The sequence below is a fragment of the Motacilla alba genome, chromosome 1 (genome assembly GCF_015832195.1).
Source record: "Motacilla alba alba isolate MOTALB_02 chromosome 1, Motacilla_alba_V1.0_pri, whole genome shotgun sequence".
Classification (NCBI taxonomy): Eukaryota; Metazoa; Chordata; class Aves; order Passeriformes; family Motacillidae; genus Motacilla; species Motacilla alba.
The window spans coordinates 20265858-20288041 of NC_052016.1; the positions used below are offsets into that span (position 1 = coordinate 20265858).

Genomic DNA, 22184 nt, shown 5'->3' on the forward strand with positions numbered 1-22184 from the left:
CAGTCAGGAAATACAGAAGCAAAGAGGTTTATGCTGAAAAGCACCTATGAGAAGCATCTGGTCCCACTTCTGCATGAGACAGGGTTAACCGAAATTAGATCAGAGATCAGGCTGTTCAGGGCCATGTCAAGGCAAGATCTGAATACTTCCAAGGTGGAAGACTCCATAAACACAAGGCATTGACTCTCTGCATAGTGATTTTCTTCTCTCCTCTGTGTGTTATTGGAATATCAACTGTACAATTTTTGTTTGTTGCCTCTTGGGCTTTCCCTTTGCAATTCTGAGAAGAGTCCATTTGCCTTCTCTGCAATCTTCCCTTAGATAACTGAAGGCAGCAATTAGACATCCCTATCAGCTTGTCAGGCTCAATCAGTACTGGGACATTGGCTTATTTCACCCCAGATGCTGGACTTTGGACTTGTTGACCTTGGTTGAACATTATGAAGTTTATTCCAGGCCATTTCTGTGCCTTTTAATGACGAGCACATCCTGTGACTGCAAACTGCCCTCTAGACATTGACTTAATGTGCTTCTACTTTTATTCCTCATATAATTCTCTTGTTCATTCTTCTTCTGCAGTCTTAGTTGCATTTTTTTTTAAAAATTTTTGGCATAATCCTAAGATTTGCTCCTCACTTTAATGTCTTTTGTGGATTGACAGGACTTTTGAAAGTTGGATTTGGTTGGTTTGCTACACGACTAAACTGGTGAAATGGTATGATCCACTGAGGAAAAGAGTGAGCATTAGCCACTGTTGCTAACAGTTCACTACCATCTAGTACAAGTTGTGAATACTCACAGGTCATGGACACCTTGCAGCAAAGAAATTAATCACCTAAGGAAATAATACAAAATTAAAAATAAATGAGATTACTCCACTGAGACTAATAAAATCAGTTGCATGTTATTTTCTAAACTCTAGTTTTATGACACTACTTAGGAACTTTATGATAAAATAATACAACGTGATTTTAAAATACTTTAAATTATATAAAAGCAAATACTGTTTTAGTATGATAAAACCCAGAGAAAGATGACAAATTATTTAATTTTGATAATCAAGGTTTTTATAATTATTACTATAGCCATACAAGGGAAACATTCGGTTAGGTCATTTTTAAAGAAATAGGCCATTGACAGCGTAGAAATCTAACAGATTCACAATTTAGATAATTTATACTGCATCCATATCTGCAGCTCCACAGGTTTTCTAGCCTTGTTGGGCTGCTTTAATTTCCTTGCTTGATCAGTCTCCAGCACAGGATGAAAAGACTGCTGACATAGGAGAAGAAGGGATGTTGTGCTCAGATAATTCCCCTAATATCCAGACTATCACAAACATACTTAAAGCCTGACATTACATTTATAACCAGCTCTCTGTGGGAAAACATTTTGTCACCCCCACAGACTTGCCTTGACCTACCAAAATGAAATGAAAATCTGCTTTCTTTTGGCAGCTCTTTTCAGATGTCTAAAGTGTTTGTCCCTTTCCCTATGCAGACTTTCAGAGAGGGAGATAGAAAACCAAAGCAAAAGATTGCTGTGAAGGTACAGAAACAGACTATGAGCTACTTTCATCATTGCATCAAAAAGAGAAGTTTAAAAGGGAGATCACAACACCATTAAAATGGAAGAACAACTTCTCAGTAATCATAGAATCATAGACTGGCCTGGGTTGAAAGGGAACTTAAAGATCATCCCATTGAACCCTCCTGCCATGGACGGGGACACCTTCCACTAGATGAGGCTGCTCAGAGCCCCATCCAACCTGTGCCAGTGCATCACCACCCCCAAAGTAAAGAATTCCTTCCTAATGGATGAAAAATATCCATGACAGTGGTCATCCAACTGTGAAACTTCATATGAAAAGAAAAACATGGACCTCATTTACAATTTATCAGATGTTTTAATTAGAAATATTTAATTATTTGTAAAATTCTTTATTAAATGTTGCCTGACTAAAAGTCACATAATATACATCATTAATGTGCTATTCTCTCTTCAAAGATCTTCTCATATTTGACCCAGCAAGACATAACTTGGCAGAGGAGTACATAGTATTTGTATTCACCCTCTTTTCACCTGTTTCCAGAATAACCCAGCTTGGAGGGCTTGCTGAGTCTTCTGTTTTCTGGAATGCTGTGTCTTACCCTGAGGTTCTTAGAGAAAATCACAAAATTTTAAAAGTGCATGCAGTATTAAAGATGTCAGAAATGAGCAATATTATTTTATTTAAATTGGATTAGAGGTGGTGAGAAAACTATGCTGTAGAACACAAAATTATTGCACAAATTTAGGAATACCTGTATTTTACTTAAGAGAAAGGTATAAAGGAACAGTGTCTCCATTTCCCTCCTGAAGTCATACAGTTTATGATAATTAAAAATCCAACCAATTGACCATCCCACGCCCTCCAAAACTGAAAGAACTCCAACCTGCTTTCAAGGTCATAGAACAAGTGTAAGTGCCCCTAGGTCTAGGTTATGCAGGTCTCCATTTGGCTGTGGTATGTCAAAGGTGGGAAGATAGAGAAGGGAAAGAGACCTGATATCTTCCTTCAGTCCCTAAACATTCCCCAAATCCTGGGTCTAAGGGTATATTGAGCTAGCAATTATTGAAATCTCTGAGTAGATGTCTGGTGGCCTCATCACATTGGAAGATTTAATGTAGTTAAGGTCTTCTCATGGAGTCCTGTGAGTGTTTGCTCTGAGACACTGCCCAAGAACTTTCACATGCACACCTAACAAGATTCCTAAGGGTGATCACTAAACAGAGGGGATGTGTAATGTGCAAAATAATACATTAATGGATAATATAGTAATGGATGAAGTAACCAATACATTTACTTTTTGTAGAAGACCATATAGAAACTGACAAAAGGTTCTGAGAAGTTTTAGATTCCTATCACATGAGCAAATATCTATGTTTTGTGCGTTCATAGTTTAAATTCTGACTTCCAGTAAGACAGTAGCAAAAAGGAAGAAAAAAAGTATAAATCCGTAACAGATTTTATTCATCCCTTGAAAAGTGTTCAGAAATATGGATTAAGCTGGACTATTCAATGAAAAGATCCAAATAAATTGCTGGCGAGTAATCTGTCTTCCTGTTAATAAATCTATATCAGAAAAGTAATTAAAAAGGCACTGCTGTCATAAGCAGTAGTTCTGCAGACTGTCTTGGAAAAAAAAAAAAAAGCACAGAAAGCAAAACTGGAGTATGAGTATGTCACCTTTCCCTCAATTTGGAGGAAGGCCTTTTTAAAGCAAACAAAAAAAACTGTTCTTGTTTCAGCACATCCAGGAAGATCTCACAGGACAGCACTGAGGTTCTTTTCTGGGTCAGTGCACGTCATGTCTGACTGGTTAGCTGCAGCTCAACATTCACTTCCTTTTCCCAGCAGTTTCCAACACAGAATCAAAGAATCTTATTTTAAGTCGGACTCAGAGAAATATGTTTCTGAATAGATTATAATAAAAAGTGGGGCTAATTAAAAGTATCCAGAAAGGAAATCTGTGATTAATCCAGTTGACGTCAGCAGAGGTGATCACAGAGCCAGCAACAGGCACTGAGAATGAAGAAAGATTTTCACCTAACTGTAGAGACCCAATGGTGAGGGTAAGAATTTGCTTCTGGAGGCAATGAAATACTTCTACATTGACTAAATATAATAAATAAATATTTTATCATAAATGTCTAATTTTTAGTAAATTACAATTAGATAAAATGATAATTATAAAATGATATTATGCCTTGCATTCAAAAAATAAACTGATAGACCACATTGAATTAATTAGCTGAGTTTAATCAACTACATGCACATACTTCCTTATATTCCCCCTTATTATTAGGGGAAAAAAGGTGTGGATCATGGGAACAAAGTGAAGACAGTAATAATCAAGAAGAAAACAGAAAACAGCATGAACCATCTGAGCAATGGAAAGAGCATGTCAATGCAAAGTTCTCTGTGACAAGTAAATGGGATGAGTTAGGAACAGATATGACGCACCAGGGAAAGAATCAGAGTCAACTCAGCTGATAACACTGCACAGCAAAATAGGCAGGTAAAAGTCAAAGGTCAAGAGGAAGTAGCAACATTATTGCTCCTCTGAGTTCTCTGATTAACTGATGTAAATTGATGCCAGTGTGGAGCAGTCACTGAAAACAGCAGTAAATTTGCCACAATGTTTCTATGAATAAAACAAATCACAGGGACATTGCTGCTTATAAAGATTTGTGCCTTGTAGGCTAATATGGAAACATTAAAAAGAAAATTCAAGTGGCAGGGGAATTCTTCTCCTCTTTCATCCTTACCTTTTGTTCAGAATGATAGAATAAATGCAAACTAAGTTTTCTATACTACACATCACAGGGTTTTGTCAGTATATATTTGTTTCCAAAGAAGTTTACAAGAAAATCTTCATCTCTGTTTGCAGGTTAAAGGGCCACAAAACACAGAAGAGGGAAAGGTCTGAAACAAGGACTTATATTTGGGATAGTTTAGCCCCTTTCTGTCCTGTGTAAACCACTTCAGAATATCTATAACCTTGGCAAAATATGGGGAAAAATCTGGGGAAAAGTTAGCTGTCATTAAAATTCTTCTTTATCTTTTGTGTAATTCTCAGCAATCTTTCCAAAGTTTGTCCATGATACTTATAAAACTGTTATTCTTGATAAATATTCAGAGATTTTTGTCTCAAAAATATGAAAAATGGGAAAAATTGGATTAAAATAATAACTAAAACATTAAGATCTGTATTTCATGAGTGTTATTTCAACTGTTCAATGAACACTCTTGACTGCAGATCTTGATAAGCATTGCTGTGTCTTGTTCTACAGATTGCTTGCTGCAGGTACTTAAAAGGACATTAAATTTTAACTATTAAAATATGAATAGCATCTGTTTCTTTGAAATGTAAGTACTTTAAAATTCCCTTGCTAAATATCTGTCTCTTTTAGACCAACGGATATTTAAACTAATCTGTTTTCTTAAGACTCTGAAAAACCCTAACCATTGGTATCTCCATAACAGGAGAAGTAAGAAATGCTTAAGGAATAATAATTAGCTCTATTGCTAACTTATACAATTAACAATAAAAAGATAGCTTGTCCATAACCAAAATCATTCCATTTGGAATGATTTTGGAAACCCGTATGTGAAATCCAATCTGGATTTATGAAGATTTTGTTCTTCTGTGTATCTGTGTTGTGCATGTAACATTCTTAACTGCCTGAGATTCTGCAGGGCAGACCATAAGAAAGAAACCCTCAAATTTCTCCATTATTATACCTTTTGTTGCCACCTCATCTGGTAACTTTTTTGTTGTCCACGTCAGGAAGAGCAAAGGAAAATCAGATATGAGTCAGAAACAGATTACCCAAATAAAGGGAGAAGATAGGAAGGAGTAAATCTGAAGTCCTTGCAGTTCACTCCCAAATAGCACATAAAATGAGGTGAAAGCTAAGGCCAGAGAGGCTGTAAAAGAGAACTGATAAGCATTTGCCTAGTGCTCAGTGTGTCAAGTGTAAGAATAAGCTTACTCTCTAAATACACATATTCCAAAGCATATTGGCAGCATGACATTTTTTTGATGTTAAAAAATTATCTAGACATCCTTCCAAAAATATTTGGCCTCAGCCTTGCTCCTTTCCTTTTGAAATTTGTAGTGCAGCTTTCAGTAGAAGCTGAGCCTGACTTGAAAAAGATTTATATCAGTGCAGATCCTGTGAAAAATCCCACTTTATACCTAATGTAACAGCAAGAAAACAATTAGGTGTAGGTTCTGTAGGAAAGGTATGACAAAGAAACTATTGTACTTCATCTTAAAAGATTCCCCAAACCAGGTAACACAGATGTCAAGTTAGAGCACTACATGATTTGGTCATTCTTATTTTCTTCTCCTCTGTACAAGACCCTCTAATTAACTACTGAACTAAAAGTAATTTATATTCTTTTAGACATCTGTGGAGAGATATTCAGGTCACACCTCTATGTTAATCCATTTGGCTTCTTTTACCAAATTAACTTTTCACATTGGATATTTGACAAGATGATAAATAAACAAATATAAGTTGCTTAATTAATAAACAAATATAAAATTGGCTTCTTAGTTTTATTTTTAAACAATAATTATTTTAGCAGTAGCTGACAGGTAGTACAGAAGGGTAAGGAAAATGCTGTTAGATTTTGAAAGAAACTAAGCATGTAATTACTTTCTCAAAGATTCAAATAACTGGGCTCACCTATTTGAACAGGAGTCCAAATTTTGGTCATTGTGTTCAAATCGTTCCTTATTACCCATTGTAGGTACTACAAAGAGAACACTTTTTATTTCAAAACTCTTTAAATGCTCCCAAGATACTGAATGGAAAAATGTTTTACAACTCTCTGTTGTTACATCTATCAACAACTTCTTTTTTTAATGCCTATCTAAATTGGGGAAAAAAAACCTAATAAGAATCAAAATAATAATAAAACCTAATAATAACCTAAAATGCTAACAATGATATTTGGAATTTTATAGCTTTTTTCTACTACAAGCCTTCAGCTTCAGTTTTTCTTCATTTAAAAATTGGAATTGCCATTGAAAAACCAGTGAGGACTGGACAAGTGAGACACAGGACTAGTCTGCGTGGAAGGATTTACATCCCAATGTAAATCAACTCTGACAGAGTTCATATGGTTTGGAGGAACAGAAACAAACAAACAAAAACAAAAAAAGAAAAAACTTGCTCTTTTAAGTCAGTCTGAAACATGGCAAAAGCACGGAAAATTATTAGAAACAGATCAAATGCAATGTTGTAAAAAATCAGGGCTTACAAAGCCCTTATAAAAGTGACCAATATTTCAGATTTCATTTTTTTTTCCCTTGTAGGAAGGAAGGGACAGGCAATGGGAACAGGATCATTCAGTGCAATTCTACAAAAAGCATTCAAAAGCTAGCAAATATATCTGCATTTTAGCTTATATTCAGCTTATATTCATTTTAGCTTATATTTAGCTTATATTATCTATCACTATGCCATTACACAAGAGTTTTAGCATTTCCAGCTAATATATATATCAATTATTTCAATACAAAAGTCATAACCCTGCAAACATTATATTGCCCATAAACCCCTTGATTTTCTCCCAACTTTGCAGAAACGACATATTTTTTGAATCAATTTACCTTTAAAAATATGTCTTGTTAAGTACAGGCCCAGCAGATGAATTTGAGATCTCTGCTTTTTTTTCATTTACATATAGAATTGATGAAAGATTACAGAAGTGGAACCAAGTTGGAAATGTTATTGCTAAAAGGCTGCAGTTCTCTCTCTCATACCTCTGTCAATTCTTCAAATTATAAATGGAAAATTAAATTGTTTCGGTCACAAAAGACTGAACTTGACTTTAAAATGGTAAGATCATATTGAGTTGAAAATATAATTTTAGGAATCATTGTTAGTGTACAACTGTATTGCAAAATTTTCCTATTACTACCAACTGAAAAAATTCCACATATATTTACAGTTATTACACTTATGTCTTAGGAACAAAAACTTTTAGCACAGTCTGCTATAAAATGGCCTGAAAGTCTCTGCTCTGAAAGAATAACAACTTTTAATTCTAACAAGTTTTTAGAGATTTAAGTTGACAGAACAAGACATATATAACATTCAGAATCTGTAAATGCTAAATGAATCCCACATATTTTATAACAAATATTAAGCTTCTATTTCTTTTCCAGAAGTAAGAAAGAATAATCATGATTGATGATTGCTTCTAAACAAAGAAAACTTTATCTTCTATAAATGACAACTTAATCTAGTTCATTTTAATTTGTTTTTTTTTTTACTTTCGTAAGTAAAATCTTTTCCTACACTGTAGCACATTCTTCCATGTAGGACTTTCTTCCATGAGCTTAGAGTTTCATTTGGGGACACCAAGATCCTGCATGTTCATTCTCTTGCCCAGTAATACTTGTTTTTGCTGGTTATCTTTGAGATTTTATCTTTGAGATCAAGTTTATCCAAGAGAAAAAGGAGGTCCTAAAAATAAAGTCAAATTGTGTTGCCACACATATTTTTGCAACATTTTCAAAAAAAAAAGAGTATGTGGAGGCTGAAAACAGCATAATCTCCCACAAAAAATGATTGTTGCTGCAGTCCCGTGTGAACATATGAACAGTCAAATACAAAGAAAAAGGGTAACTTTTCAGGGGGAAGCAGGCTAGTAAAATGCCTATTAAATGGTGTAATAGCACAATTGTACAAATGATAATATTAATACAAATTCTAAACACTTGAGAAGTAAAAGGATGATGTAATTATAATTTCTTCCTGTTGTATAATTTTATATGTTCTCTATTGGCTAGGAATTATGTGAAACACATTAAAATATTTAGAGATATTTTTGTTTAAAAATATTTTTAAATCATCTCCTGTAAATACATGAAAAACTCGACACTTTTGAAACAGATGAGGTTGTTAATAGCATTTACATCACCCTTGGGAAAGTCAACAAGATATACTTGGTCATTCAGAAATCACAGAAATGAAGACAAATAATTTATTAAATAAAGGACAAAAGCTGAGTTTTCACTTAATTTCTAATAACTAAAACCCTCAATCATCAGAGAAAAAATTAAAATACATAGAATTAGGACACATTCTGTTTAAAGTGAGTTTTAGATTTGGTAAAATGAAAGTTAAAGAAGTAACATGTTGGAAGGCTATGCCAGAAAACTAGAAAAAAAATACAATCCAGCTAAAAAATACTAGAAATATCAGAAAAGGTAAAATTAAAAAAAAGAAAAATCCAAAAAGACACCTAGAGAAGGTAATGTACTTTGAAAACATCACAATGTATAGACTAAACTGTGACATAATGTGGGAAAAAAATTCTGTCAGCTATGAGTAATTCAGGTTTTAATTATTAAAATTGTTCTTAAAGAAACTCATTGTTTTATCTTCTCTACAGTAATGTGAAATTTTGCATATTACAGTGAAGAAAGTGTCTGTTGAGCACTATTTAAGCTGCTGAAAGAAACTGTGAGTATATACCAGGAAGCAGAAGAAGGACATTTCATCAGGACCAGTAGTGATAGGATAATGGGTACAAATTAAGGAGGGGAAATTTAGGTTAGATATTAGGAAGAAATTCTTCCTTGAGAATTGAGGTAAGTCACTGGCACATGTTTCCCAGAGAAGATATGGATGCTCCATCTCTGGAAGTGTTAAAGGCCAGGTTGGATGGGGCTCTGGGCAACCTGGTCTAGTGGAAGGAGTCCCTGCCCATGGTAGGGGTTTGGAACAAGATGGTCTCTAAGGTCCTTTCCAACCCTTTAACATTCTATGATTTTATGCTGACTTGCTGAAGAATGAGAAACATGTTCACCTCTAAAATTTTGTATAGAAATTTGTCTACTAAATGTGCCAGAGCACAGCATTTGCCTACAACGCTGGAGCCTGGTTGCAGGGAGCTGAGAAAGGGTGCTCTAAATTTCCCTTCCTGAATGTGGCTTTGTTGACATCAAAGCTGTATCTGCAGTACAGCTGGATAGGACAAACACACACCCAATGACTCCTACAGAGGTGCCATCGGTCTTGCATTGACACTGCCACTTCCAAACCATAGCAAGGAATTCCAAAGGTTCAATGAAATACAAGCCAGTGTTTTGGCAGTGTTTTTCATTGCCAAGCATGATGTTATATGACATGGAATATCCCTCTGACCTGACTTTGTCCCACCCTGTTCACTGTGGGAGTCAGAATGGGAGACAGAGAAAGCCTCGGCACTGCCCAGCCATAGCCAAAATATGAGAGAGTTTCAGACACGATTACAAAACATGGTGTTATACAGGCCGCTATGAACAAAATTAACTCCACCCCAGCTGGACCCAGCATAATGGATGTCTGTTCAACTTTCACAGTCATGTTCCACTGTGCATTGAAGTCAATATTACAAATTTGAAACAGACATTTGACTGTAGCATGTCCACTGGGTTCGCTGAACAACATACCAACAGTGATATTTTTTGGACCTGCTGGACAGGTCCTATTTTCAGACACCTTAAGATAAAAGTCCTCCTTCATAAGGAGTGGTTAATGTACACAGATTTTAGACTCCTGGTACATCTAAAGAACTTTTTTAAGAACTTCTGAAGGTTTCTGAATTAGAGGAAGGTGTCTCTCTCCACTGTAGTGGGTTGGAACTAGATGATCTGTAAGGGCCTTTCCAACCCAGGCCATTCTGACTCTATGGAATGTAGAACAGAATATTAGACTATGTCAATGTGAGTTGGAAATAGCTTGTTTCCAGCTGCATGACATCTTTCTATTGGCTAAGTGCACATTTAGGCAACGCCCATATGATCTGTACCCCTAACAGATTTCTCTGAGTTACACAACCTTTTATGCTTTCTAAGCACATTCTGGGCTCTCTAAAGGAGAGGGGTTTTTTTTGCCACTGGGCTATATCAGATTAAAATTGTGCTCCTTGAGCTGGCTCAGCTAAGCCAGACATGACTGGAGAGGGGTCAAAGAGAATTAACCCTTCACTTCATACCACTGAACTGCTCACAAAAAACGACATGTGGTCTCCTCACTCTGTCTAACAACATCAAAGCAAATCCAGGCAGGTGATCCCAGGGATTGTGGTGCTGATGAAGTGATACAAAGGTTATGTAGCATGGATAAGGGAGACAAATTCAGGACCTATATTCAGGTTGAATTCAGTGGGCTACATATGGAACCAGAGTCTGGCAGCCCTGCAAAAACCCTGAGCTTACTACTTCCTTGACCGTAGATGTCAAGGTAGGCAAAATGACTAAACTAATAATAGATTTTTTTTTTCTATAATTTTAAGGATGTATTAAAGCCAAGAACTGAAGATTTCAGTTCTTGAAAGCTTTCAATTCTTAAAAAAGGGAGTTTTGGAAAAAGTCAATCTTTCCTGTTTTGGAGTCTAGCTAAATGAAACGTTCAGGGAAAAAAAACTTCTTGCTTTTGGAGTTGATTTTTTTTTTGGTGCTTTTTTTTTTGTTTGTTTTTTGTTTTTTTTTTTTTGGTTTTTTTTTTTTTTTTTTGCTTGTTTGTTGTTCTGTTTTGGTTTTGGTTTTGGTTTTTTTTGGTTTTTTTTTTGGTTTTGGTCTCTGTGTTGATCTCATCCAGACTTGGTTTTTTGCCCAGTCATTTCCAAGTGCCCCATGGGAAACATCAAGGAGGCTGATGCATCAACTCACTATCTGCAAAGTAAGAAGGAGAAAAAGAAAAAAAGACCAATTTCATGGCACAAAGAGTCTAAAGTGATAGTGTAGGGAAAAGGTTTCAAATGTCATTACCTGCTGTCAGAAATGGATCTTTAGTGGCAGATAAAAGCTGACCGTATCCCTGAAGTAAAATAAACCAAAGAATGACAGCAAAAGATATTCATAGGGAGTGAAAGGAAAGTGCTTTGGAATCAGGCCATAAGGAAAAGTGCAGCTAAGGATAATTCATTTTACAATCCTCCCCAGGCTGTATTAGTCCTCTTGCAATTTTGGAGAATAATAGAACTAAAATGTTCTTTCCTGGAGCTGTGAGTTCAGCTTCATTAGGTCTTTTTTCCGTATATTGGAATTTAGACAGCAGGGAGATATGTCCCTTTCATCACCCAAAATGTACAGATACAGATCATTAAATTGCCTCTTCTAATATCTGGAAGTATCATCTAAGCTTAGGGATGTAGTGCCTGTTTCTCCAGAAACAGCCCACCATTTTTCTAGGAATTATGTCAAGCAACTCTTATAAATCCAGCTGGTCATAGTTGGAAGTTGGTGTTAATAGGCCTGATCTAAAACCCACTCAAACTGGGAGACTCTCACTGACATCACCATTGCAGCCATCACTGGTGGTAGAGGAAGTCCCAGGGCATCACAGAATGGTGATTATATTTATAAAAAATATTTTAAAAATCATACCTGCATTATAATCTTACCGTACTTCACATTTATAGTGGTTAAATACAACTGAAATTCAATGAAAATATATCAGATTTCAGTAGTATTTTAAATCTATATTCAAATACAGCTGTTTAAACATATATTTAATGAAGAAACAATGTTTAAAAGTAATTTTTGAACAAACTGTAATGTATATCTCATTGAGTTATTGCATTTTTAAAAGATTCAGCTTAGTTTTAAACTCTTCTCATCATATAAAAAGAAGCTAAGCCACATTAAAAGTCCCTACATTATTTCAACTAATTACTCTACTTGAAAACCAGTGAAGTTTAGTCCCACATTTTAACAAGGGATTAGGTGAGATGGTGAGGATCTTGAGAATGGTTTTAGAATAACCTGCATGATCATGAATACTAAACAAATTAATTGTTGAGGGAAACATATTGCTGTGGCAGCTGGAAAATCAACAAGTGAAAATTAAACCTGATTCATAATTTTAACACAGATTTAGTAACGTATGGAAACACATGCTTAAAGCTAACACAGCTGCAAGTCAAGTCAGCCTCAGAGTGAAGTAAAAAGTCCTCCCTCTGAGGAATGTCTGCTGAGCCAGAGAGATTATCCAAGGGTAGGAAACTAGTTGGAGCCTGAAAAATAAATTTCTTAAGGGAAGATGTGCCAATAAAACCAGCAAAGGAGCAAATGTTGTTTCTTTATTAGAAGTTTCAGCCATGTCCATGTAGCTAGAGAAGTGAATGTTGTAAGAGTGGGTCAAGGCCTTAGCTTGAAGTATGGGTGAATAAGTCCTGGTGAGAGAATACTTAGTATTTAACACATGCTTTCAGCTAACTAGGTCTGAGGAAATTTTTCTTAAGGTACCTAAAAACCCCAAGCATCTCCCTAAATTAATCTTAAACTACTAGTGTTAAAGGAATTCAGAAGTACTTTCACCATGTAATATATTTAGAAAAAAAAGGAAAAAGACCTGGCTGAAACCGCCAAATCTACTGGTGCAGGCTGAATTCCCAGGACAAATGTCTGGAAAACAATGAAAAAAATACTCCAACTCATTGTAAGCATCCCAAATGACACATAGATATTAGGAAAACATAGAAATTAGCACATGGATATTGAGCAGGTTTAGACTAGATACTAAAAAAAAAAAAGAAAAATTTCCCTGTGAGGGTGGTGAGGCCCTGGCACAGGTTGCCCAAAGAAGCTGGGGATGCCCCATCCCTGGAAGTGTTCAAGGCCAGGTTGGATGGGGCTTGGAGCAACCTGGTCTAGGGAGGTTGCAATGAGGTGATCTTTAAGGTCCTTTCCAACTCAAACCATTCCAGAATTCCATGATAACAATGGTTTTAGATTGGCTTAGTCAGATGTTTTGACTTAAGCAGACTTCCCATTGTGTTTTATATGCAAATTTATCATAATGAAGTTTTGCAAGGTGAATGCAAAGCTTTTGAAATCTTGTTCTCAGAAAGCTCCTATCAGTGGTCTGGTACCTGGAAGGAAGCCTGTGAAAGGATTCCATAGGAATTACATTTCAGCAGAAACAGCTGCTTAACAACATTATTTCTATGTAAACATAGTTGTATACATGCAAATTTAAAACATACACATTTTATTCCTTTGCTGTTTCTGATTAACTTCAAATAAAAACATTTTGCTATTGATTTGAGTTAGTCTTTATTGTGCTCTGTTCAATAACTAAAAGAGGAATATTCTATTCTAATCAGATTAATGGCAAATGGTTATTTGGGGTTGAAAATGTGAGACAGTGAACCAGACATGAAGGAACTAAACTCACCTTGACTGACACTGTAGTGTTTTCAGGTTACAAAAGACACATCTTTTGTAACAGTTCCCTTCTATTTCGCAGTGATTTCTAATCTTACATAACAATATTTTACAGATTTCTGAAAAAAAAAGGCAAAAACCAAAACACAACACACACACACACACACACACCTCCAAACCCTCCAAAAATAAAAGAGTTTTCATTATTCATATTTAAACCTTACCCTGAAATTTTCAATCCTTATGTTTTGATGGAAGTATAGTTCTAGGCACTGCTTTTTAAATATTCCAAGATCTCAAGAAAACCAAGGCTTCCCGCTGTGAAGGATTAATCTGCCCACCGGAGGGCAGTGCTGCTCTTTCCAAATCCTAGATTTTCCCTCCTCTATTTGGAAGGGAAAAAAAGACAAGCGTTGGAAGCCTGGAATTCAGAGTGTATCTCTGCAAAGTACTGCTGCTCTTAGTGTTGCCCTGACAGCTTAGGGTAGGGAAAACACACAGAAATGTTCCCAAAGTTATGTTCTGGATGGAATTAACTAACTACTGAAACCATGTTTGCATGAAATCTTTGTGTTGATACTTCCACAATTTAGTTTCACCCTGATTTGACAATACTCGGCCTATGCAACTTTGATAGAAATAATAGATCTCAGTTTGAATCACATAATAGAGTTTAACAATAAACTTTATTTCTGAAAATAACAGCCTTAATTTCCTACTTCAGAGAGACATTTTTCCTGATTTGTTATTATATTTACAGTTAGGATATTTTAGAAAAGAACTACCAATAAACTTTGTGTCTGGTAAAAAATGCAGTTACCAGAAATTGTTCTACTTATTCTTCATGCATTACATTTTGGTCTGTGAGTAATTATCACAATAGTTTCATTATTTCATTCACTTGGAAACTGATGATCACAGAGACCATGCTAGAACATGGTCTTTCTTGATAAAAGGATTGCCTATTCCCAAAAATCAGGAAAAGCAATGCATTCCAGATGGCTACACAAACTCCTTAGGCATAGATCCTTCAGCAACACACACGTTTATGTATCTCCTAATTTTTTATTCAAATCCTTGAAAACAAGGTAGAACACCACCAAAAAATTAATTTAGACTATTTTTGTTGAAAACTTTCAGTTTAAGAAATATAAAAAAGGAGTAAAAACTGTTGATGTTTTTATTCAGAAAAATGGAGATGCTTTTTTATTTGCATTTGTTCTTATGCTCTGTACTGCATTCATGAAGATGAGACAAGCATTCCTTAGGTTCTGCTTTACCTGTACCTATGTAAATATTGTAAATATTGCTATTTAATCAATTTTGAATGTGTGAAGAGAATACAATGGTTTATAATCACTCAGGATTTCAGCACAGAAAAATAAAGCTTCAAAAATTTTTTTTTTCATGTTTACAGAACCCAGAAATATCCCACAGAATTTCTAAGGTGATACATCTCCAGCATGATTTTATGCACAATTTAGTGTAGTCTTTTCTACCGGATTTTTAATGAAATCCATCCAAGCTCAACAACAGCTGTAGATGGGAAATAAAATTGAATATGTCAAAGGAGATTTATGTGTGGATCATTATCTATAGGCAGAAGAGAATGATAGGTGTCTTGGGGAAAGAATTATGGTTCTGAAACTCTCAACCAGTCCCATGGGTTTCAAAAAAGATATTAATTACGAGAATGAGGATGACCTGTTTGTGAAATTATAGTCCTTTTTAGTTGGTTTCTATAGATTAATTGCCAAATTAGATAGCTTCTTGAAAAATCATTTCCAGGGAACACTTTCTTAGATAAAGATCAGTGAATCCAGCTTTATTCTGATTACATTTCCCTGATTTTTGTTTTCCACTCTGGCTCAGATCACCATTTTTTAAAGGATTTGGATATGAATCTGTGACTTCCCTGCTGGATAACTGAAAGGGTCCCTCTGGATTTGTCGACTCTATATTGGCACCACTAACACTTCTCACAACTGCAGAGGCAGATCTGATGTGATATTAAATTAGAACAAGTTTTGTGTGGTAATGACAAGGCTCAAAATTCAACTTGGTGCATGTCCCAGAAGTTTTATATTGTCACCTTCCAGCCCCTCTCCACATCCACAGCTCACTTCTAGTAAGATCCCTGTGTCTTCAGATTCACTGATTTTTAGCTCCACAACAAAAATCCATTAGGATGTTTTCATAATGCTGGAACATAATCAGCAACTGTGAGGAGAAAGATAGAAAATTCATAAAGAATTATTCTTTTTCATTTTCTTACTGCTAAAGGGTTTTAAACTGACAGACTGCAAATAATAAAATAATCAGTAAATAGGGAAACTCAGCTCACTTCTCTTAACCTTTGAACAAGAAGCATAGAGAGCTAAATAGCCACAAATTAATAGAAAAATGACACTGATATCTCAGATGTTGTTGATATAGTCAACAAGAGCATTTGAAGAAAAATAAGAGGAAAAATAGCTGTCATCTTATAAAGAGCCTTTCTGTATCTAGCCTCTCATTAGCTTATGTATCAACTTGTACCTTTTTCTAACTCTCCATTTAAATTAGGGTTTAATTTTTCTTGCAATGAAGGCTGGTGGAATCTGCTGTTTTAGCTACATGTAAACTCTTCTACAGTTTCATATGTACTTATCTTCCCATCTTCATCACTTATTGTGAATGTTGTGCTAGGCCTTGATTTTCCCTCAGGGTTTGCTGTGACTTAAAAATAGATGTGCAAATCATTTCTGCTTATTGCCTTGCAGAGACCTGCTGTATGAATAGCACTGAACACCATTAAAAATAAGGTGATGGGTGGAGGGAAATACGCATTAAACATGGAGCCAAGAATTTCCTGTTAGCATAATAAAAATCTTAACACAAATGCAAATGAAGAAGTAATTACTAGAGTTACTAAACACTAACACCTAGTTCAAACTAGCAAATAAAAAAAAAAACCAACTTACTGACTACAAAAATGTAAGAGCTGTACAGGAAGACTTACAAGTTATCTGTGCCTCTAACATGTTATGCTCATTTTTTCTATAACTGCTACAGTCAGTTGTGACAATTTTTTTGATCTAGAGTGGCATCAGCATACCAAAGACTTTTCAGGAGAAGGACGCTGATGGTGGCTTTTCTTTTGCCTCACCTGCTGCCTTTCTCTGCTCCCAGAGAAAGGGTGGAAGCTGCTCTACAGCCCCCTAGTAGGGAGCTGCATCCCCTTCTCTGGTGGCACTTCCAGAGCTGGAGCTCAGATGGGCTGAGCAGGGGGAACCTAGCTCAGCCCCCTCGGGCCGAGGACACTCCATGGACAGAGCAGTGCAAATAACACCCAGGAGAAAAACATATTACTGATACTTCTAAGCAGGTTTCCTGAGGCTGTCCTAAGAATTTTTCTTGGCCTCAGGGAGAAAACAGTTTGTTCCATGTATAAATGATGCCTATTTTAGTTGCTGGGGTAATGATTTGAATACCAACTCACTCTGATGTTTTCTAGAAACCAGAAGAAAAATTAAGGGAACACCAGAGACACCTGAATTTATATTGGAAATATAAATTTTTGCTAAAGTTAATAGCTAAAAGTAGAAGGAAAAAAAATCCTATCATTTAACCACACTGTAACTGTTGCGAAGCAGCAGGAACAGCTTCCACAATCAGCCTACTCCTGACTAAGTGGATCTAGGAGACCTACATGTAGAAAATGATGTCATATTATCTCTGAAGAAAATCACTGGGGGAGAAAATTTAGCTCATAGTCATTAATGAATCTAGAAAAATAAACTAGGTCAGATTGGAAAAAATTTATTTTAATTTTGCTTATTTAACTTGGGAAAACATTTTCTCCCTTTTCTCTTCCTTTTTTCTCCCATCAGAATCATCCCATGAAGGAATCCAAGTAACCCATGAAGGAATCCTTCACAGATAGGAAGATCATTTACTGGGATACCATTAGCTATGCAAAGAATATTTACTTTTATCAGCCTGTGTCAGTTGCAAGAAGAAATAACAATCTTTCATCCATATAAATGCAAATAGGTACAATCTATCTGTAATAAATATTACATTCTGAGAGAATTTTCCAAATAAGGAATATGAAAGATGGACATTTCTTATAAAGATAAATAATCAGTCTATGAAGAAAATGCGCACTGACATTTCCTATGGCAGTAGACACCTACAGCTCCTCTCACAGAAGTTCTGAGCAGTCATCCACCAGCAGTCATTCCAGTTTTCCTGGGTCAGAATTTCCTGAGCCAGTCATGATACCTCAGTTACAGAATAGTGTATTTGAATGTCTTTAACTTTGAAGAGGTTGGTGATTATGTTGCATTCCTCTAGAAACCTCCAAAGCATTTGAGGCTAATATATACCATGCAAGCCCTCTGATGTGGTCTAGGGAAGAACAAAATGTCCTTCTGAATTCTTCTTTGAATAAAGATAACCTTATAATACCCAACAAAGAATTTGGCTATCCTGGGAGTTTTGAATTCATGCCTGCTTAACTCCAACTGTTGGCTCAACAGCTGCTCCAGTTTTGGCCTGGCACACTCCCCATGCTAAGACCTGAGGGATGCTCTGTTCAAGGACAGAACAAGGTGTTGTCGGGATACAATGCACAGGAAGGAGCAGAGGCCACTCTGCAGCCATTATCCCCCTCAGCTTACCCTTTCCTGAAGATATCACCTCCTGCCCTCTTGCACAGCAATTGTCTGGAAGTCTCTTCAGAATCAGTAAGTAATGGATGTGGTGCAGACCAAACTTCCAAGATGGAAGTTATAAATACATTGGCTTACCTCAAGCTTAGCCTTAGGCTGTGCTAGAGGAAATTCAGATTGGATATAAAGAGGAATTTCTTCACTGAAAGGGTCGTTAAACATGGGAATGGGCTGCCCAGGAGATGGGAGTCACAATTCCCTGAAGGTACTCAAGAAAAAACTGAACATGGCACTTGGTGCCATGGTCTGGTTGGCAAGGTGCTGATCAATCAAAGGTGATCTCAGAGGTCCATTTCAACCATAAGGATTGCATGATTCTTTGAAAAAATATTGGAACAGTTCCAGCAGCAGCTGGACTGCCGAGGCTTTTGTGCTTCCCAGAGTGATGCAGGGGAGGAAGATGAAGAATGAATTCTCTCACCATTTTGCTCATAGACATGTGAGTCTATACAAAGAGAATGGAGGCAATATTTGTCTTGTTTGGCTTTATTTCGGCTAATGAGTTCATAAAATAAAGCTTAATTTACAGAGACCATTGTTCCCTAAATTTGAGATATTCAAATGGACTGTGACAATGATGTTTACTGAAAGAGGACCTCACATTCCTCTGGTGTGCAAATAGTATTGTGATTAGGACAAATAATAATACTATGAATGTTCATATTAACTTAATTATTAGTTATCATTGCTAGCCATGGGATCAGTGAAGTTATTAATGATTGCTGCATTCATAGACCAGGTGGAAAAGAAAGATAAGGAGCTGTTGGAACAGCTACATCCAGGCTGGTATTGCACAAATTTGAACAAAGCTTGTCATATCATGTTATAAAAGTCTGAGATGGTTCCCAAGCAACCTGTTAAACATGCTTATAATGCACTGTGCTCTGTACTGCCTGTAGAGTAAATAAATCTGTCCTTGGCCTAGCAGACTTTTTTTTTCTTACTTTTCCTGCTCATTAACTCAGCTTTAAAGCCCATGAACAAAAGTGGCAATCCCTTGCAGCCTTAGACCTTACTTCCCCCCGTAATCCCTGCCCTTCAAAAAATTCAATAGGCTCATCTCTCCTCTCAGGCTTTGGAAGGTCAGTTTTGAAGATTAACACCCAAATGAGACCTTCCAAAAGTGATCAGCACTTCTGTTCTGTAATGTTATGAGCTGTCCTGAAAAACAAGTCTGAGCAAATTGTACCTCCTCCACCATTTACAGTCTGTTTCTAGTCAAGATCAACAGCTCAGAGTGAATTTGATATTTTTAGACCAGGCCTGAGGTCTATATTATTTCTGGGTATCTTAGACAAGAATTTCTAAAGTGGCCAAATTTAAAAAGAATGTTGGAGCTCTAGCCCAGTACACAGGTTACTAATGGGATTTTGGAAAGGAGCACAACCTCTCATCACATCATTATTTGATCAGGCAATAAATGTGACTTGCTTAGAAACTCTAGGGTGGCAGAATCCTCAGTGTTTATGTTCTGTATGTTAAAATCATAGCAAACCATTTTAGAGGGCACTGGTATCACAGCAGAAGCTATGTTGTTCTCTTAGCCCCAGCACAACCTTCATAGAGTGACTTGGGCTGGAGAGGACCTTATAGATCATCCAGTTCCAACTCCCCTTTCACTAGATCAGTGTTCTGGCCTTGAACACTGCCAGGGGTGGAGCAGCCACAGCTTCTCTGGGTACCTTACAGCACTTTCAATTTAAGTCTTGCATCTATGAATGGTTATTTTTTTCTTTTCTAGCCTCCCACTATGATCCTGGAAGAGGTACCTATTTCTGGGAATGGTTGTTTTATCTATGCTAACCATGACCTAGATCACTGGAGTTTTTTTGTATCTTTAATGATTAGCCAAAATCCCATAGCAGGAATGCTGTGGCAACACAGAAAGAGCTCCACAGCTATAAAAACCTTCAGGCCAAGTATGATACTGTCAATGATTACAAACACAAGAAAATGTAGAGAAAATGGTAAATTTTGGTTTTCTTACTATATGTTGATGTCATTACACAGACCTTGGTACTTCTAAACAAACTGAGTTTCTTGCAGACTGGAGTATGGAAGAATAAGGCTGCAGGGGGTGTAAATAGAAACAATTAGTCATGAGGAGTCACTAGTCTAGTGAACAAACATTGTAGAGATTCTTTGAAGGAAAAATAAAAAGCTGAAAATGTCTGAGACCCAGAAAAAAATACTTGAAAGTGTTGAGATATCTTTTTCTCCACACTTTAGGATTATTCTCCATTCTCTGGTGTGAACTTTACAGAGACTAATAACATAAACAAAGAAGCCCCATGATACCAGAACTTACTCTCCATGAGAAATGAAGGGAGAGAATAACCCTTAAGTGATGCATTGTTCAAGCACTGACCTGTGCAATGATAAAAAAAAACCAACAAAAAACCCAACAAAAAACAACAACAACAACAACAAAAAACCAAACAAAAACAACAAAAACACCCCCATAAATTTCTGGGTCACACTTTTCAGGGAGGATATTCTGAAATATTGCTCTGTATAATAAGATTATGAGTTCAATAGGGATTAGTTCTCCATTCCTGCCTAATAAACCAATATGAAAACACCATTCCTGCAGTTTTAGCTGGGAATCCAACTGTCAGGACTGTATACTTTGTATCAGTCCTAATAACTGTATTTCTATATGTATGTGGAGTCGCACTTAAGTAATCCCAACCTGTTCAGTGTTACTTTCAGCTGAGAGCACAGAAGGTTAGTTAATCATGGAAGGTTAATTTTGCAAGCTATACTGGGCATCTGAACTGCTTATTGGTCTTTAACTTCCCTGGCATATCTTTCCCAAAATTATCAAATGAAGCCCTATCTCTTCTTAAAGCAAAATGATAGCTGGATCATAATCACTTTTGCTTTGGAACCTTTTGGAATGCATTTTGTGACTGGAAAGAAAATGTGCTTGACCTAGCTACACAAAAAGCATAGAATATGGGAAAAATTTTGACAGTGGTTAGATAATTACACTTATTCTGTTAGCAATTTTACCAAGATGAAGTACATTCAAGGTCAAAGAAATTAACAGATTCAGTGGGTTTTGACTTCAGGTCATTCATAATTTTTTCATGCATACTTCAGAGCAGCACAGCCTTGTGCTCAGCAGAGACAGAAAAGGCAGTAAAACAGACAAATGGCACAGAGGGGAGCAAAGAAATTGTGTGGAGTGAGCTGGCAAATCATAACAGGCATAGAAAACAGTACTGGGGGATAGAGAATAGGAAAAGGAAAATTGTCCTGGCCATAAGGAGACCTTGAGCAGCTGTCCATATTTTATTTCATTGCAACTAAGGGCAGAAGGGTCACAAAAATTACCGGCCAGAAATTCCAGAACTATGGTACCAATACCAGTGAAGGTAGAGGACCACTAAAAATAACTTATGATTCCCCACCAAAACCTGATTTTGTCACCATGGCTACTAACACTGGTCAAAGATATCATATAGTTGCATTTCAATGGGTTCTCATGTTGAAACTGTTGTAGTTTTAAGTAGTTTCTGCATGTGGACTCACGTTATGAAAGTATTCAAGGAAATAATAACTCACAGGTATTTTGAAAGATGTGAGAAACCATTTACATTCTATAGTTTCTGTACAGTTACCTTTTAATAAACATACTTCTCTCTAGTTGCAGATTCCCCTATATTTGAGAGGGGAACTTTTTCCCCCTATGTATTACAAAATCACCATAATTTCTTTATTTTCATTGTAGTTTCTCAAGGCA

At 36.3% G+C, this 22184-nt stretch overlaps 1 protein-coding gene across 1 annotated transcript in view; it reads right to left on the minus strand.

Moving 5' to 3' along the window:
- Positions 1-14006, minus strand: part of TMPRSS15 (transmembrane serine protease 15) — a 70151-nt gene extending 56145 nt beyond the window's left edge. The window contains exons 1-2 of the mRNA XM_038154745.1: positions 13946-14006; positions 800-835 (exon numbers count right to left, since the gene is read on the minus strand). Of these exons, the coding sequence (XP_038010673.1) occupies positions 800-806 (7 nt within the window). The 5' untranslated portion in view covers positions 807-835; positions 13946-14006. The remainder of the gene's footprint in view (positions 1-799; positions 836-13945) is intronic.
- Between the last annotated feature and the right edge of the window lie 8178 nt (positions 14007-22184).